At 33.2% G+C, this 19,431-nt stretch overlaps 1 protein-coding gene and 1 long non-coding RNA gene across 2 annotated transcripts in view; both read left to right on the plus strand.

The window, feature by feature from the left end:
* The first annotated feature begins 1,230 nt into the window (after positions 1 to 1,230).
* On the plus strand, positions 1,231 to 1,591 carry LOC142242906 (uncharacterized). The gene is made up of 2 exons (XR_012724242.1): positions 1,231 to 1,332; positions 1,396 to 1,591. It is a non-coding gene; the product is annotated as an uncharacterized LOC142242906 (long non-coding RNA).
* A 9,165-nt stretch (positions 1,592 to 10,756) lies between these two features.
* Positions 10,757 to 19,431, plus strand: part of beat-IV (beaten path IV) — an 88,930-nt gene continuing 80,255 nt past the window's right edge. Inside the window, exons 1-2 of the mRNA XM_075303948.1 lie at positions 10,757 to 10,852; positions 16,072 to 16,119. Of these exons, the coding sequence (XP_075160063.1) occupies positions 10,757 to 10,852; positions 16,072 to 16,119 (144 nt within the window). The remainder of the gene's footprint in view (positions 10,853 to 16,071; positions 16,120 to 19,431) is intronic.

Raw genomic sequence — 19,431 nt, forward strand, 5'->3', positions numbered from 1 at the left:
AATAATTTTTTGTTTACGTTAGTTAAATTAACTAAAACCGAGGAAAAAAAAATACTCAAATGAAGCATAAAGATTAACTAAATTCGTGTATTCCACAAAATAGTTCAAAATTTCTTTTAATTTGTAAATTTTACCAAAAAGGCGTCTATCATGAACTTCGTATGTCACTAAAGATATTCTTGCAATTTTGAACTCCAAATTTTTCCTTCAAACTACAAAATTTTCTTTAGCAAGTGAAAAAACTTAGTTATGTCTAATAAATTTTCTTGAATTTGTCGAAAAATATTTACTTATTTTTATGACATCGGCGTGATGCCAACGTTTGTAATACTGTTTAGTTAAAATTTTCTACAAATATTCAAAAATTTCTAAAATTAACCAAAAGTTTTCTTCCTGGTGGGTTCACTGTTTTTTCAGTGCAAGAAGTAAAATCGGGAAATCGGTCTATATGGGGGCTATACAAAAATATGGACCGATACTCACCATTTTCAGCACACCTCTTTATGGTCCCAAAATACCTCTAGATTTCCAATTTCAGACAAATTGGATAAAACACCCAGAAAAAAGTGCCTTCGAAACTAAAGGAAAAAATTTTCATCAATATAGTTTATCCACTTTATTTCCATTAAGGTAAATTTTTGTGAAAAATAATAAAATTTACTCGTTTCAGTAAAAAAATCCTAAACTGTAAGCAGTTAGGAATAGTTCATTAACTAGAATAAGGCATGGAATTTTACTCATACTATTTTCTTCGCTGGGTATAAGAATTTTCTACTGAAAAAGAAAATTTTATTCACCGATAACAAAGCATTCGTAAAAATAAACAAAAACCGAACCAAAACCAAGTTTCTTCAAAATTAGTAAAATTTCTTATAAAATGATAATTGCGACTTCCTTTATAATAGAAAGTTTTTCATACATACGAACAACACTTGGCATAGAAAAATATTTTAGTTCATTCGTACTAAGAAGTATGCAATCCTTTCAAAACTTAAGGAAACACACTTGTTAGAATATAGGAAATTTTCCTAAATTTCTATTGTCTACCTGTAATCGATACCTGTCATCGTAATCGATGTGTTTGCGCGTGGGTGTAATCGATATATTTGCGCGTCGGTTGTTTTTTTAGTTGGAATCGCGTTGTTTTGGTATACGGAGAGATTGTTAAAAAATAATATGGTAAAATAATATAATAAATAACAAATAAAATATATAAAATATTTGTTATTTTAAATAAATCTATCAATGTTCGTGATAGTGTATAAAGAAAGAAAACACCAGCAGAATAACAACCCTTTCATTTGTCTTCATTTTGGAATCTTCAATTATCAGGTATTATTCAGTGACGCTAACCTTTTGCAACAAAAATGTTTTATGATTTTTTTATATTTGTAGGTATTGAAATTGTAAAAGGATGACAAAATCGTTAGGCAGCAACTTATTAAAAATGAAAAGTACAAGAAGAAGAAAAAGTGCGTTTTACAGTTGATAATATCACACGGAAATTGGAAATAGTGGAATAATAAACTAATATTTCAAAGAGATTCGATGCTGTTGATTCTTAATAAATATATTCAATATATTAATAAAACATGTCTTTTATTGAAGAAAAAATTGCTTATAGAAATAAATAAAATTGTATTTAAAAACGAAGGTAAGCAGTTCTAATTATGAAGTAAAAGTTTTACCACAAATGTGTAAGATTTGTCGAAATGAATGAAAAAATTTCAATAAAATCATTCCATATATGAATTCAAATTAGTTAAATTTTTTCATTCTGTAGTATAGTGGTATGTAAATATAGGAAAATGTTAACTAATATATGGAATGCATTATTCCTAATTTCTACGAAAATCACATCGTTCAAACAAATAAAAATGTCTTTGGCGCTATACGAAGTTCAACTTTCTTCACAATGAGTTCATTTTAACTTAAAGAAGGGGTCACTTTTTTCTGGGTGAAACTACGGTTTCTATAAACCCAAGACCCCAAATCGGGAGGTCGTTTTATATGGGGACCATAAGCGTAGGAAGGCCTCTGGGGAGGGGGCTTAGACCCCCCAGAAAAATTTTAGCCCCCCCCAGAATTTGAAAACCTATTTACGATTTTACATTTTTCTAAAAATTAAGCAAGTATATACACAGCAGAAAGTTCCGCTAAAGATTTTCATGCACAATCGAATTACTTTGGTTGTGGTAGCAGTTGCCGATGGCAATGTTTTTAATCTGGTATTTATAAAATAAATCTGTGGTTGAACTTTTGATTTAGTTGAATAACTAAAGCTCCTTTATTATTTTGTTTAGTCTGGTTTAGTCAATTTAATTTAAAAAATAGTAATTGATACTATTTGGGGGCTACACCAAAATATGGACCGATACTCACCATTCTCGGCACACCTCTTTATGGTCCTAAAATACCTCTAGATTTCCAATTTCAGACAAATTGGATAAAAACTACGGTTTCTATAAGCCCAAGACCCCAAATCGGGAGATCGGTCTATATGGGGGTTATACCAAAATATGGACGGATACTCACAATTTTTGGCACACGTATTTGTGGTCCTACAATACCTCTAGATTTCCAATTTCAGGTAAATTGAATAAAAACTGCGGTTTCTATAAGCCCGAGAAGTAAAATCGGGAGATCGGTCTATATGGGGGCTATACCAAAACATGGACCGACACTCACCATTTTTGGCACACCTCTCTATGGTCATAAAATACCTCTAGATTTTCAATTTCGCGCAAATTGGATGAAAACTACGGTTTCTATAAGCGAAAGACCCCAAATCGGGAGGTCGGTTTATATGGGGGCTATACCAAAACATGGACCGACACTCACCATTTTTGGCACACCTCTTCAAGGTCCCAAAATATCTCTAGATTTTCAATTTCGCGCAAATTGGATGAAAACTACGGTTTCTATAAGCGAAAGACCCCAAATCGGGAGGTCGGTTTATATGGGGGCTATACCAAAACATGGCCCGATATAGCCCATCTTCGAACTTGACCTGCGCGCAGACAAAAGACGATTCTGTGCCAAATTTCAGGACGATAGCTCCATTATTGAATGCTGTAGCGTGATTACAACAGACAGCCAGACAGACAGACAGACAGACAGACGGACATGCTTATCGTCTTAGAATTTCTCCCTGATCAAGAATATATATACTTTATATAGTCGGAAATCGATATTTCGATGCGTTACAAACGGAATGACAAACTTATTATACCCCGTCACCATTCTATGGTGGTGGGTATAAAAATAAAATGTTGACAAAATTTTTGTATAGAAATAACATTTTGACAAAATTTTATATAGAAATAACATTTTGACTAAATATTCTGTAGAAATAAAATTTTTACAAAATTTTGACAAAATTTTATTTCTATATGAAATTTTGACAAAAGTTTCTATAAAAATATAATTTTTGACAAAACCTTTTATAGAAAAACATCTTCAAAAAATTTTCTATAGAAATAAATTTTTGAGAACGTTTTCTGTAGAAATAAAATGTAGACAACATTTTTTATTAAAATAAAATTTTGAGAAAATTTTCTATAGAAATAAAATTTTTACAAAATTTTGTATAGAAATAAAATTTTGTCCAATTTAAATTGTAATAATATGTAATGAAAAATTTTCTATTGAAAAAATTTGGAAAAATTTCGATAGAGATAACATTTTGACAAAATTTTCTATGGAAGTAAAATTTTGACAAAATTTTCTATTGAAAAAAAATTTGACAAAATTTTCTACGAAACAAAATTTTGACAAAATTATCTATAGTAATAAAATCTTGACAAAATTTTCTATAAAAATAAAATTTTGACAAAATTATCTATAGAAATAAAATTTTGAAAAAATTTCTATAGAAATGAAATTTGAACAAAATTTTCTACAGAAATAAAATTTTGACAAAATTGTCTATAGAAATACAATTTTGACAAAACTTTCTATAGAAATAACATCTTGACAAATTTTTTTATGGAAATAAAATTTTTACAAAATTTGCTATAGAAATAAAATGTTGACAAAATTTTCTATAGAAGTTAAATTTTGACAAAATTTTCTATAGAAATAAAATGTTGACAAAAATGTAGAAATAAACTTTAGAAAAATTTTTTATAGAAATAAAATATTGAAAAATTTTTCTATAGAACTCAAATTTTGTCCAATTAACTCGCATTTAAAATTGTAATAATATGTAAGGAAAAAATTTTCTATTGAAAAAATTTGGAAAAATTTCGATAGAAATAAAATTTTGACAAAATTTTGTATGGAAATAAAATTTTTACAAAGTTTTGTATGAAAATAAAATTTTGACAAAATTTTCTATTGGAAAAAAAAATTGACAAAATTTTCTATAGAAATAAAATTTTGACAAAATTTTCTATAGAAATAAAATTTTGACAAAATTTTCTATTGAAATAAAAATTTTACAAAATTTTCTATTGAAATAAAAATTTGACAAAATTTTCTATTGAAATAAAAATTTCTATAGAAATAAAATTTTGACAAAATATTCTAAATAAACAAAATTTTGACAAAATTTTCTGTAAAAATAATATACTGACAAAATTGTCGAAAAAATTAAATTTTGACAAATTTTTTATAGCGGTAAAATTTTGACAAAACTTTCTATGGAAGTTAAATTTTGAATTTTTTTTTATTGAAATAAAATTTTGACAAAATTTTTTATAGCGCTAAAATTTTAACAAAATTTTCTATAGAAATAAAAAATTCAATGACAAAATTTCTTATGGAATATAATTTTGACAAAATATTCTATAGAAATAAAATTTTGACTAAATATTCTATAGAAATAACATTTTTACAAAATTTTCTATAAAAATAAAATTTTCACAAAATTTTTGATAGAAATAAAATTTTGACAAAATTTTCTATAGAAATAAAATTTTGACAAAATTTTCTATAGAAATAAAAATTTGACTAACTATTGACAAAATTTTATTTCTATATGAAATTTTTACGAAAGTTTCTATAAAAATATAACTTTGACAAAACTCTCTATAGAAAAAAACGTTTAGAAATAAAATTTTGAGAAAGTTTTCTGTAAAAACAAGTATATATACCAGTAAATTCGGCCTGGCCGAATCTTCAATACCCACCACCATGAACCAAATATTAGGGTTTCCTTTGAAATTTCAGGAGGGCTTGATGACTTGAGGACACTTCCCGAAGATAAATTTAAAGATATATCAGATTCTGGATTTATAAGAACCATTTTTGTTTGAGTTTTAGAGGAATCATTAACATCTCTTGTAAGTGTGCAAGAAAATTATAAAATAACGTCTTTACTTGAAATCTTAAATCTGTAGATGTTCACCCGAGAAGTAAAATCTGGAAATTTTACATTGAGTTTCAAGCAATTTTCATGATCAGTGCGCCTTCTATACCCACAAGAAGTGAAGTCGGTCTATATGGAGGCATTACCAAATGGACCGACAAAAACTTAATCCGATACACGTTTTTGTGAGCCTAAAATACCAGAATTTCAGGCAAATCGGATAAATACTACGGTTTCTAGAAACCGTAAGATCGTTCTTATGGGGGCTATACTAAAATATGGACCGATACTCACTGGTTTCGGCACACCACTTTATGGCCCGAAAATACCTCTAGATTTCCAATTTCAGGCTAATTGGATAAAAACTTCGAATTCTAGAAGCCCAAGAAGTAAAATCGGGATATCGGTCTATATGGGGGCTATACCAAAACATAGACCGATACTCGCCATTTGTGGCACACCTCTTTATGGTCCTAAAATACCTACAAATTTCCATTTTCAGGCAAATTGTATATAAACTACGGATTCTATAAACCCAAAATGTAAAATCGGGTGATCGGTCTATATGGGGACTATACCAAAACATGGAACGATACACCCCATTTTTGGCACACCTTTTGGTGGTCCCCAAGTACCTCTAGCTTTTCAATTTCAGGCAAACTGGATAAAAACTACGGTTTCTATAAGCCCAAGACCCCAAATCGGGAGGTCGGTTTATATGGGGACCATACCAAAACATGGACCGTTGCTCACCATATTTGGCACACCTTTTTACGGTTCTAAAGTACCTCTCGATTTCATTCAGGTAAATTGGATAAAAACTGCGGTTTCTATAAGCCCAAGAAATAAAATCGGGAGATCGGTCTATATGGGGGCTATACCAAAATATGCATCTATACTCACAATTTTTGGCACACGTATTTGTGGTCCTACAATACCTCTAGATTTCCATTTTCAGGCAAATTGAATAAAAACTGCGGTTTCTATAAGCCCAAGACCGGGAGGTCGGTCAATATGGGGGCTATACCAAAACAGTGACCGATACTCACCATTTTTGGCACATCTCTTTATGGTCATAAAATACCTCTAGATTTCAAATTTCAGGCAAATTGGATAAAAACTACGATTTCTATAAGCCCAATACCCCAAATCGGGAGGTCGGTTTATATGGGGACTATATCAAAACCTGGACCGATATAGCCCATCTTCGAACTTGACCTGCCTGCAGATAAAAGACGAGTTTGTGCACAATTTCAGTACGATTGCCTCATTATTGAAGACTGTAGCGTGATTACAACAGACAAACGGACATCGTTATATCGTCTTAGAATTTCTTCCTGATCAAGAATATATATACTTTATATAGTCGGAAATCGATATTTCGATGTGTTACAAACGGAATGACAAACTTATTATACCTCCGTCACCATTCTATTTTAGTGGGTATATTAAATTTAGACAAAATTTTCTATAGAAATAAAATTTAGACAAAATTTTTTATAGAAACAACATTTTGAGAAAAATTTTTATAGAAATGAAATTTTTACAAAATTTTCTATAGAAATAAAATTTTGTCCAATTAGCTCGCATTTAAATTGTAATAATTTGTAATGAAAACATTTTCTATTGAAAAAATTTGGAAAAATTTCTATAGAAATAAAATTTGGACAAAATTCGCTATAGAAATAAAATTTTGACAAAATCTTCTATGGAAATAAAATTTTGACAAAATTTTCTATAGAAATAAAATGTGGACAAAATTTTCTATAGAAATAAAATGTTGACAAAATTTTCTATTGAAATAAATACTTGACAAAATTTTCTATTGAAATAAAAATTTAGCAAAATTTCTATAGAAATAAAATTTTGACAAAATATTCTAAATAAATAAAATTTTGACAAGATTTTCTATAAAAATAATATATTGACAAAATTGTCGAAAAAAATAAAATTTTGACAAATTTTTTTATAGCGCTAAAATTTTGACAAAACTTTCTATGGAAGTTAAATTTTGACCATTTTTTTTATAAAAATAAAATTTTGACAAAATTTTTTATAGAAATAAAATGTTAACAAAATTTTCTATAGAAATAAAATTTTGACAAAATTTTCTATAGTTATAAAATGTTGAAAAAATTGTCTATAGAAATAAAATTTTGATAAAATATACTATAGAAATAAAATGTAGACAAAATTTTCTGTAAAAATAAAATTTTGGCAAATATTTCGAAAAAAAAAAAATTTTGACAAAATTTTATATAGAAATAATATTTTGAATAAATATTCTATAGAAATAAAATTTTGACAAAATTTTATATCTATAGAAAATTTTGACAAAATTTTCTATAGAAATAAAATTTTGACAAAATTTTCTATAGAAATACAATTTTGACAAAATTTTCTATAGAAATAAAATTTTGACAAAATTTTCTATAGAAATAAAATTTTGACAAAATTTTCTATAGAAAAAAACTTTTAACAAAATAAAATTTTGACAAAATTTGCTATGGAAATAAAATATAGAGAAAATTTTCTATAGAAATAAAATTTTGAAAAACATTTTCTATTGAAATAAAAATTTGACAAAATTTTCTTGGAAATAAAATTGTGGCAAAATTTTCTATAGAAGTAAAATTTTGATAAAATGGTCTATAGGAATAAAATTTTGACAAAATATTCTATAGAAATAAAATGTGGACAAAATTTTCTATAAAAATAAGATGTTGACATATATTTCGAAAGAAATAAAATTTTGACAAAATTTTATATAGAAATAATATTTTGACTAAATATTCTATAGAAATAAAATTTTGACAAAATTTTATATCTATGTAAAATTTTGACAAAAGTTTCTACAAAAATATAATTTTGACAAAATTTTCTATAGAAATAAAATTAAAACAAAATTTTCTATAGAAATAAAATTTTGATAAAATTGTCTACAGAAATAAAATTTTGACAAAATTTGCTATAGATATAAAATATGGAGAAAATTTTCTATAGAAATAAAATTTTGAAACAAAATTTCTATTGAAATAAAAATTTGACAAAATTGTCTGTGGAAATAAAATTTTGATAAAATTGTCTATAGGAATAAAATTTTGGCAAAATTTTCGAAAGAAATAAAATTTTGATAAAATTTTCTATAGAAATAAAATGTTGACAAAATTGTCTATAGAAATAAAATTTTGACAATATTTTCTATAGAAATAAAATTTTGACAAAATATTCTATAGAAATAAAATGTTGACAAAATTTTCTATAAAAATAAAATTTTGACAAAATTTTATATAGAAATAATATTTTGACAAATTTTATATCTATATAAAATTTTGACAAAAGTTTCTATAAAAATATAATTTTGACAAAATTTTCTATGGAAATAAATTTTTTTTCGTTTTGTTTGTTATTGTTGGCTTCTCTTCCATCGTTCTTGTTGTTTTTGATCTCAGCTTAAAGCCATGCATTGACTTAACTACAAGTGTAGCTTAACCAACAGAGGAAAAGTATGCTTGCCAAATTTATTTGGGCAAAGCCCTATAGACTGCAAGATGGTTGGATGTACAGCTGTTTCGGAATTACCACATTCCTCATCAGCATCCTCTACTTGCAGGAAAACTATCAACCAATTATCAGAATAAATTCGAGTAATTCACTCAAACCAAAGTGAACTGCACTTGAACCTTCCGTAAAAAGGTGTGATAGTCGGTTACTGCCTAAACAAATTTGCAAGCATATCTCTTTGCCTTTGCCAAACTCAAATCATCGATTTAAATGTAATTGACATCCAACCAGATTGCAGTCTATAGGGCTTTGCCCAAATAAATTTGACAAGCATACTTTTCCTCTGTTGGTTAAGCTACACTTGTAGTTTAGTCAACGCATGGCTTTAAGCTGAGATCAAAAACAACAAGAAGAAATAAAATTTTGACAAAATTGCCTATAGAAATAAAATCTTGACAAAATTTTCTATAGAAATAAAATTTTCTATAGGAATAAAATTTTGACAAAATTTTCTATAGAAATAAAATTTTGATAAAATTGTCTATAGAAATAAAATTTTGACAAAATTTGCTATAGAAATAAAATATAGAGGAAATTTTCTATAGAAATAAAATTTTCAAAAAATTTTCTATTGAAATAAAATTTTGAAAAAATGTCTATAGAAATCAAATATTGATAAAAAAGTAAGTTTTATTTAATATGATAGATTTTTGGTAAAATTTTCTGGAAATTTTGATGGAATAGTTTTGACACGAATGGCAGATGTTGCCATGAGGCCAAAGATTTCATGTCCTTAAAATGCAAATAAAAATGGGCGACGCATTTTTCTTAGATAAAGCTTTTTTCCTTGTCCACAGGCCGATAAATTTTTCAATGAAGTCATTTTGTCCTTATAGTTAAGAGATACGACATACAATTTGGTATCCTAACATGAAAAATATTTGGGTTTGATCAAGGCCAACTTGATTTTAATAATTCATACAAATGTCTCAAAATTAATGAAATCAGCCGTAATTGTGTTGACTTTTTGTATCTTGACTACGAAGCAAAAAAGGTTCCAACATAGGCTCGTTTTTCCTTACTTTATTTTAAAGACGTGTTTTACTAAAACCTAGCAAAATTTCTAGTTGAAGTTGAGACGGAATTTAGAAATTTAAATTGTCGTCAACACATTTTTTATAGGACTGTGATAAAATATGAAGAAAAAAATTTGAAAAATTTACAAAAGAAAAAAAACTAAAATTTCTTTCCTAAAATCAAATACGCAAAACTCGTATTCATTTGTCAAAATTTTATTGCTATAGAAAATTTTTTAAAAATTTTATTTCTATAGAAAATTTTGTAAACATTTTATTTTTATAGAAAATTTTGTCAAAATTTTATTTTCATGGGAAAATTTTGTCAGAATTTTATTTTTATAGAAGATTTTATAAAAATTTTATTTCTATAGGAAAATTTTGTCAAAATTGTATTTCTATAGGAAATTTTTGGCAAAATTTCATGTCGACAGAAAATTTTGTCAAAATTTTATTTCTATATAAAATTTTGTCAAAATTTTATTTCTATATAAAATTTTGTCAAAATTTTATTTCTATAGAAAATTTTGTCAACTATTTACCCGATGAAATTCGGTATTTATTTGAAACCTATCGCTTAATACGAGACCCGAGCGACTAGTGACCGTTACAGCAGCCCACACCATTACCGTCGGCGGCATTTTAGTTTCGCTAGCTAATGGTGTAAAACTTTGACGAAAATATTTTCACGCAATATTTAATGCATGCTTGTCCCATTAATGCCAGTTCTAGTTCCCAAAAATGTCCAGTTTCTTTTCCTTTACGTTTCGTCTTATAGCGTTACCCATATGATGCAGATCCTGATGTATTCTGAGTTTTTGTTCATCATGGTATTTCAATGCAAACGGTTCGCGATCGAAACATAATGTCTTCTAATTGTTCTCCGGCAATCAGTGAAAGTATTCACTTTTGTACTGCCGTACTGCCTGCAGGATTATTATGTGGTCCGGTTGCAATAGATGTGAGTTACACTGTAAAAATAGGATATACACAATACCTCAACACAAACCCACTGTCATGGTATTGAAGTATATATTGTTTAGTAATTTGTTACTTTTCTCCTTCCATAGCATTTTGTAAAATGTCAGTTTTAATTTTGAATAGATGTCTTCAATTTCATTTGTATAATCGACTTGAAATATTTCTAATTACTTATTCAATTAACTGATACACTACCATTCATGAAGATACTGAGTATTTCCGGCTTATTTAAACCTAAATCAAGCAGCTAAAAAGTTGACCTTCCCCTGCAGAATTCTTAACAAGATGAAAATTATATTTTACGTTAAAAAAAAAAAAAAAAAAAACAAGCACAGGAAGAGAATCGTCTTAATTACCGCATTGATAACAACATTGTAATCTTGGATATACCTGCCTAATTCACCTTTTTTTATCATACGCTATCGTATTGTAAATTTTTGACACAAACGTTCTTTAATTATTACCCTCCTGAAGTAATGTCCTAGTAAAGTGAGAACTGGTAAAACGAGCAAGAACAACGACATTGACAACGCAACGAGCTCTTAATAAATGATGATTATGTAGAATCCACTTAAAATAAAATATCCAAACTTAATCATTTTAAAGTCATGGCAATTACAAGCAAAATCTATGAGGGCAATTGTATCTCGGTATTTCTTTGTGGGCCTTACACGCTCTCTCTACTCCAGTGAAATTTGGGTCGACAAAAATGTCAATGTGAAATCAAGATAACAACAAAGGTACCAATTAACGTGGAACACATTTTATGGCCCATGCTATGGAAATGAAACAAGGAACAATCCTCATCTAAGTACTCATTGTTCTATAGAAATAATCTAAGATGCTTGTTATTCCCACGCTTAGTTGGACCAAAGTCCGGTATTAGAAGCAACGCCATCAGTATCGCCTCATTACTTAATGTCGCATAGTGTTTCGATAGCCAAGGAAATAGGGAAAAAGGTTTGAGTGGAATAATAAATTTGGAAATTTGAAGTCACTGATAAATCCCCGATTGACTCGACTTTGATGTATGTTTCGAAATCCTTGCCGATATTTACTTCGGAAGATGAAGCTGGATACAAAGATCGTGTCTTTTCACTAAAGATTTTGGCATTGAGTTAAAGAACCGGAGAATTGTGCTAAGGACACATTTAAGATGCAATTCACTTTCGAATGTAAGCTTAGTTGTAACGTGGTTTTCTCGTTGACTGAGGTAAGTTCAGTCGCCTTGAGAGTCACCGTCAGGACCCACTACACCTTTCGGAATACGAATACAAGCTTTTATCTCTCCCGAGTAAGATATTATGTAGTTTTGATATCTCTTATATGATCAATACCCGATGGAAGCAGGTGATCACGTTGTAATCGATTTGTGGATAATCGGGTATCTTCGCTGAGATGAAGGTACTGCGATATTAACGATCGGAACTTGCTGCAAGGATGATCAAATGATGAGATACTCGGTTCGTTGATCGGTAGTCGATGAGAAGTGCGGTTGGTTGACGATTGATAGTCGATGAGAAAATGGGTTCGTTGGTGATTGGTAGTCGAAAAGAAATTTGATTCTTTGATGGCCGGTTGGTTCGCCAAGGATCGGACTCTGTTGCATTCGTTGAAAGGTTGAGAAATTTAGTTAGTCGTTGATCAGTAATTGATTCTAAACTCGGTTCAATGTTGATTGGTAGTCGATAAGAAATTCGGTTCGTTGACGAATGGTAGTCAATCAGAAATTCGGTTCGTCAATGATCGGAGACTGTTGCATTCGTTGAAAAGTAGATGATTGGTCGCCGCTGTGCGGTTGGGATCGTTGGCGATTGGGAACTTGTTTATTAATCGATTTACTTATGATTGGTAGTCGATGAATAATTCGGTTTGGTAGTCGATCAAAATTCGATTCGTTGCTGAACGATGGAATCATCAATGATCGGAGACTGTTGCATTAATTAAAAGATGGTTCGCTGAGTGATTCGGCTCTTTGGCGATTGGGAACTTGTTTATTTATCGATTTGTTGATGATCGGGAACTGCTGATGAAATATTGAGTTTTCAAACGGTTTCTGCATTTTTTGTATCGGGGATGATTCGTGCACGTGATCTGGGCTTAGCTTCGGTATCGGCAGTCGGTCACAGTTGGTGTTAGTTTAATGGCGACTATCATGCAATCTACAGAACTGTAAATCCGAAGATGTGTAGGCAAGAAGGTCTCAGTAGAGGAACTGAAGATCTCAGTGGTTGCTCTGTAGACGAGAAGGTCTCTGTGATGGAGCTCTAATTACGAAAATGTCATTGGCGGAAATGTAGATCAGAAGATTTCAATAGTGGAAGAAGATCTTAGGATCTGTAGGTCTGAAGATCCCAGTATTGGAGTTCTGGATGCTAAGATGTCACTGGTGGAACTGGTGGAACTGTAGATCCGAAGATCTCAGTGATGGAACAGTACGTCTGAATATCCCAGTGTTGGAGCTCTGGATTCTAAGATGTCAATGGTGGAACTGTAGGCCCGAAGGTCTCAGTGGTGGAGCTTAAGATCCGAAGATGTAAGTGGTGGAACTGTAGGCAAGAAGGACTCAAAGATGGATCTCTGTCAGTGGTGGAACTGTAGGCAAGAAGGTCTCAGTGGTGGAACCGTAGATCAGAAGATCTCAATATCGAAACTGTAGATCCGTAGATCTCAGTGGTTGAAGGTCCCCGTTTTGAAGCTCTGGATCCTAAAATTTCAGAGGTGGAACTGTAGACCCGAAGGTCTCACTGATGGAACTATAGTCCCGAAGATCTCAGTGGTGGAACTGAAGATCCAAAATTATCAGTGTTGGAACTGTAGTTCTGAAGATCTCACTTGTTTAGCTGTAGCTCTGAAGGTCGCAGTATTGGAGCTCTGGATCCTAAGATGCCAATGGTGGAACTGTAGGCCGGAGCGTCTCAGTGGTCGCGCCTAAGATTTGAAGATGTCAGTGGTGGAACTGTAGGCAAGAAGATCTCAGTGATGGAGATCTGTCAGTGGTGGAACTGTAGATTAGAAAATCTCAGTGATAGAACTATGGGTTCAAACGGTTTCTGCAGTCTTTGTTGTTTTTGTCTTGGGGATAATTCGTGCACGTGATTTGGTTTTAGCTTCGGTATCGGTAACGGTTGATGTTAGTTTTAATGGCGTCTAGCATTCTGTTGATTCTACGATATTAGTGGTGGAACTGTAGGTCCGAAGATCTCAGCTGTGAAATTGTAGATCAGCAAATCTCAATGGTGGAACTGAAAATCCGAAGATCTCAATGGTTTAACTGTAGGTCTGAAGGTCCCAGTTTTGGAGTTCTGCATCCTAAGATGTCAGTGGTGGAACTGTAGATCCGAAGATCTCAGTAGTTGAACTGTGGGTCCGAAGATCTCAGTGGCGGAACTGTAGATCCGTAGATCTCAATGATGGAACAGTAGGTCTGAATATCCCAGTGTTGGAGCTCTGGATCCTAAAATGTCAATGGTGGAACTGCAGGACCGAAAGTCTTAGTCGTGGAGCTTAAGATCCGAAGATGTCAGTGGTGGAACTCTAGGCAAGAAGGTCTCCGTGATGAAGCTCTGTCAGTGGTTGAACTGTAGATTCGAAGATCTCAGTAGTTGAACCGTGAGTCCGAAGATCTCAGTGGCGGAACTGTAGATCCTAAGATCTCAGTGATGGAACAGTAGGTTTGAATATCCCAGTATTGGAGCTCTGGATCCTAAGATGTCAATGGTGGAACTGTAGGCCCGAAGGTCTCAGAGGTGGAGCTTAAGATCCTAAGTTGTCAGTGGTGGAACTGTAGGCTAGAAGGTCTCAGTGTTGGAGCTCTGTCAGTGGTGGAACCGTAGATAAGAAAATCTCAATATCGAAATTGTAGATCCGAAGATCTCAGTGGTTGAAGGTCCCCATTTTGGAGCTCTGGATCCTAAAATTTCAGTGGTGGAACTGTAGACCCGAAGGTCTCACTGATGGAACTGTAGTCCCGAAGGTCTCAGTGGTGGAACTGAAGATCCAAAAATATCAGTGTTGGAACTGTAGTTCTGAAGATCTCACTGGTTTAGCTGTAGTTCTGAAGGTCGCAGTATTGGAGCTCTGGATCCTAAGATGCCAGTGGTGGAACTGTAGGCCCGAGGGTCTCAGTGGTCGCGCCTAAGATTGAAGATGTCAGTGGTGGAACTGTAGGCAAGAAGATCTCAGTGATGGAGATCTGTCAGAGGTGGAACTGTATATTCGAAAATCTCACTGATAGAACTGTGGGTTCAAACGGTTTCTGCAGTCTTTGTTGTTTTTGTCTTGGGGATAATTCGTGCACGTGATCTGGTTTTAGCTTCGGTATCGGTCACGGTTGATCTTAGTTTTAATGGCGTTTAGCATTCAATCTACGGAATGTATATCCGAAGATCCCATTGGTGGAACTGTAGACGAGAAAGACTCATTGGTGGAACTGTTGATTCTACGAAGGCACGAAGTTCTCAGTGGTGGAGCTTAAGATCCGAAGATGTCAGTGGTGGAACTGTAGGATCGAGGGTCTCAGTGGTAGCGCTTAAGATTTGAAGATGTCAGTGGTGGAACCGTAGGCAAGAAGATCTCAGTGATGGAGCTCAGTCAGTGGTAGAACTGTCGATTCCAATATCTCAGTGATAGAACTGTGGGTCCGAAGGTCTCAGTTGTGGAGCTCTAGACCCGAAGATATCAGTGATTGAGCTCTAGACCCGAAGGTGTCAATGATTGAGCTCTAGACCCGAAGATGTCAACGTTGGAAAAGTTGAGGTCGCAGCCCGATTTGATTCAGGCTCACATAGACTTATAAAAATCTTAGTGGTGGAACCGTAGATCCGATGATCTCAGTGATAGAAATGTAGGTATGAATGTCCTACTGTTAGGGCTCTGAATCCTAAGAGATCACTAGTGGAGCTGTGGTTGCGAAGGTCTCAGTGGTGGAACGTAGGCCCGAAGATCTCAGTGGTGGTGCTCAAGATCAGTGGTGGAACCTTGGTCCCTAAGATCTCAGTGCTTGAACTGTAGGTCTGAAGGTCTCAGTGGTGCAACTATAGGGCCGAGGCTCTCAGTGATTGAACTGTGAATCCGGAGAAGTCAGTGGTAGAACTGCAGGTCTCAAAGGTGGAACTGTAAGCCCGAAGATCTCAATGGGACCATTTATTTCGTGCCTAGGAATAAATACCTCATAACCAGAACTTGTACATTCTTCAGTTACCCATAGAACGATTGGCATCTACCAGAATTGAGGAATTGGGCCGGGTATCAAATCAAAATTATTATTGAACTCGTGTTTGAATTTTGGAATTCTCCAATATTACGTTGGAGAATTCCACGACTATTTGTTGGTGGGTAGTAGAAACTAACTTCTCACTGCCCGATTTGTTGACATAAGTAAAAACCAGTCCTCTGACGATGACAGCCCCCTGGATGGCTTCAAGTATCTTTCCAAAGGTCAAAAGTATGACGTTTGTCCCCATCAGAGAAAAAAATGTCACCAAAATATTATCGCACAAATCAAGGCAAGTAACCTATTTGAGGTCACAATCAGTTTTCCACCAAATAGTTGAGAACAATACTGGAATTCGTTACACTGTATCCTCATCAGCTCATAATTAAAGCGACCGCCTCCATACACCAGGCGGGAGTGAGTAAGGTAAAGTTTCCCTTTTTCCGAAGAAGAAGAGTGGCAAGCAAAAGCAAACAAGGCAAGATAAAAGTTATGCTTTCAACTAAATATGCCTTTTTAACGCTAATTAGATTCTTAGCACTAATTATCAGGCATCATTACAGCATTTTTCTTCTTATACTACTTTTTTCCTCCGCCAAACACCAAACGTAGGAAAAGCCCGATAATGGCCGCATCCTGGTATATGAGGTGGGTGGGCAAAATGGCATTTTGGTATGTACAAAATTTCAAAGAAAACTTTTCTATTTTCCCTCGACGGGAAGTAGGAGGACGAGCCGATAACGTGAAAAGACATCAAAAATACCAAAAAAATAAGCAAAAAGGCACGAAAAGTTCGATAAAACATCAAATGTCGAAAACCATTGTAGGAAGTTTATTTGTTATATTTTTAGATCTATTTTTGGGTATATTCTACGACTAAGTGGTTCACAAACACAATTTTTGGGGGATTATGTACTCGTAATAGTCATCAGCGAAGGAAATTTTTATGTAAAAGGCATGAAAGACAAACACACAGGCGGCAGTGTGGCATCTGTAGCACTGTTTATTTAGGTCGTTCACAACAAATTTTTACTGTTTTTAAATTAAGAGCGAGTTTTTCGAAAAAGTTTATATCACATCCAAATGGCTCATTAAACTTGAGCAAATAACGAAACCCAAAAAAAAATAAGCTTATATCAACTTATGGAAATCTTTCTGATTATATATGCAACATACACGCAAAGATATAAAACACTTGGAAAACGGTCTTCGCTTATTAAAGATTTTGTATCTCTACGTACAGTTCGAAGTTTTAACGCCATCAAAATTGCTTTCTTAAAATTTTTTATTTTTGCGGTAAATAAGAAAATTTTTATTTTAAAAATGATTTCATTAATATCAAGTGCTGTTACGAGAGTTGCGTTTTATATTTCGGGATTAGGGAATAAAAACAAATATATACGGCCGTAAGTTCGGCCAAGCCGAAGCTTATGTACCCTCCGCCTTGGATTGCGTAGAAACTTCTTCTAAACACTGCCATCCACAATCGAATTACTTAAGTTGCGGTAACGCTTGCCGATGGCAAGGTATCTTAAAACCTCCTAACACCGTCTTCTAAATTGTAAGTCCACACGTGGTATATATTAAACTAAACAAGTATATACGGCCGTAAGTTCGGCCACGCCGAATCTTATGTACCCTCCACCATGGATTGCGTAGAAACTTCTACGAAAGACTGTCATCCAAAAATTTCAACTCACTCGGATGAAATTTGCTTCTCCAAGAGGCTCCAAAACCAAATCTCAGGATCGGTTTATATGGGGGCTATAAATGATTATGGACTGATAGGAACCAATTCCTGCATGGTTGTTGGATACCATATACTAACATCACGTACCGAATTTCAACCGAATGGGAAGAATTTTGCCCTTCCAAGGTGCTCCGGAGGTCAAATCTGGGGATCGGTTTATATGGGGAATATATATAATTATGGACCGATATCGACCAATTTTTGCATGGGTGTTTGAGGCCATATATTAACATCAACTACTAAATTTCAACTGAATCAGATTAATTTTGCTTCTCCAAGAGGCTCCGGAGATCAAATCTGGGGATCGGTTTATATGGGGCCTATATATAATTATGGACCGATATGGACCAATTTCTGCATGGCCCTTAGAGACCATATAGTAATATCATGTACCAAATTTCAGCCGGATCGGATGAAATTTTTTTTCTCTTCGAGGCTCTGCAAGCCAAATCGGGGGATCGTTTTATATGGGGGCTATATATAATTATGGACCGATATGGACCAATTTTTGCGTGGTCATTAGAGACCATATACTAACATTATGTACCGAATTTCTGCGGGATCGGATGAAATTTGCTTCTCTTAGAGGCTCCGCAAGCCAAATCGAGGGATCGGTTTATATGAGGGCTATATATAATTATGGACCGATGTGAACCAATTTTTGCATGTTTATTAGAGACCATATACTAACACCATGTACCGAATTTCAGCCGGATCGGATGAAATTTGCTTCTCTTAGAGGCTATGCAAGCCAAATCGTGGGATCGGTTTATATGGGGGCTATTTATAATTTGGACCGATGTGGACCATTTTTGCATGGTTGTTAGAGACCATATATTAACACCATGTACCAAATTTCTACCTGATCGGATAAATTTTGCTCCTCCAAGAGGCTCCGAAAACCAAATTTTGGGTGTCCGTTTATATGGGGGCTATACGTTAAAGTGGACCGATATGGCCCATTTGTAATATCATCCGAACTACATCAATGACAACTGCTTGTGCCAAGTTTAAGTCGATAGCTTGTTTTGTCGGACCGACGGACATGCTTAGATCGACTCAGAATTTCACCACGACCCAGAATATATACTTTATGGGGTCTTAGAGCAATATTTCGATGTGTTACAAACGGAATGGCAAAGTTAATATACCCCCCATCCTACGGTGTAGGGTATATATTAGGTTAGGTTAGGTGGCAGCCCGATGTATCAGGCTCACTTAGACTATTCAGTCCATTGTGATACAACATTGGTGAACTTCTCTCTTATTACTGAGTGCTGCATGGAATCATGTTAAGCTCAATGACAAGGGACCTCCTTTTTATAGCCGAGTCGAACGGCGAACGCTTGAACCAATTCTTGAATTACTTTTTCCACTCTGACTGAGGTTTATCCAAGTCATGCAGTCTAAATGCATCAACCGCTTCTTCATGTGTCGAAAAACGTTGATCTCTCATTTTATTTTTTGCGTACGGAAATGAATAGAAGTCATTCGGTACCAAGTCAGATCTATACGGCGGATGACCCTTCCAAAGTTTGTTTTAAGTACTCAAAAATGCAGTCGTTTTAACCGAAGTGTAAGTCGTCTTCGGTGG

This window comes from Haematobia irritans, chromosome 1 (genome assembly GCF_050003625.1).
Source record: "Haematobia irritans isolate KBUSLIRL chromosome 1, ASM5000362v1, whole genome shotgun sequence".
Lineage (NCBI taxonomy): Eukaryota > Metazoa > Arthropoda > Insecta > Diptera > Muscidae > Haematobia > Haematobia irritans.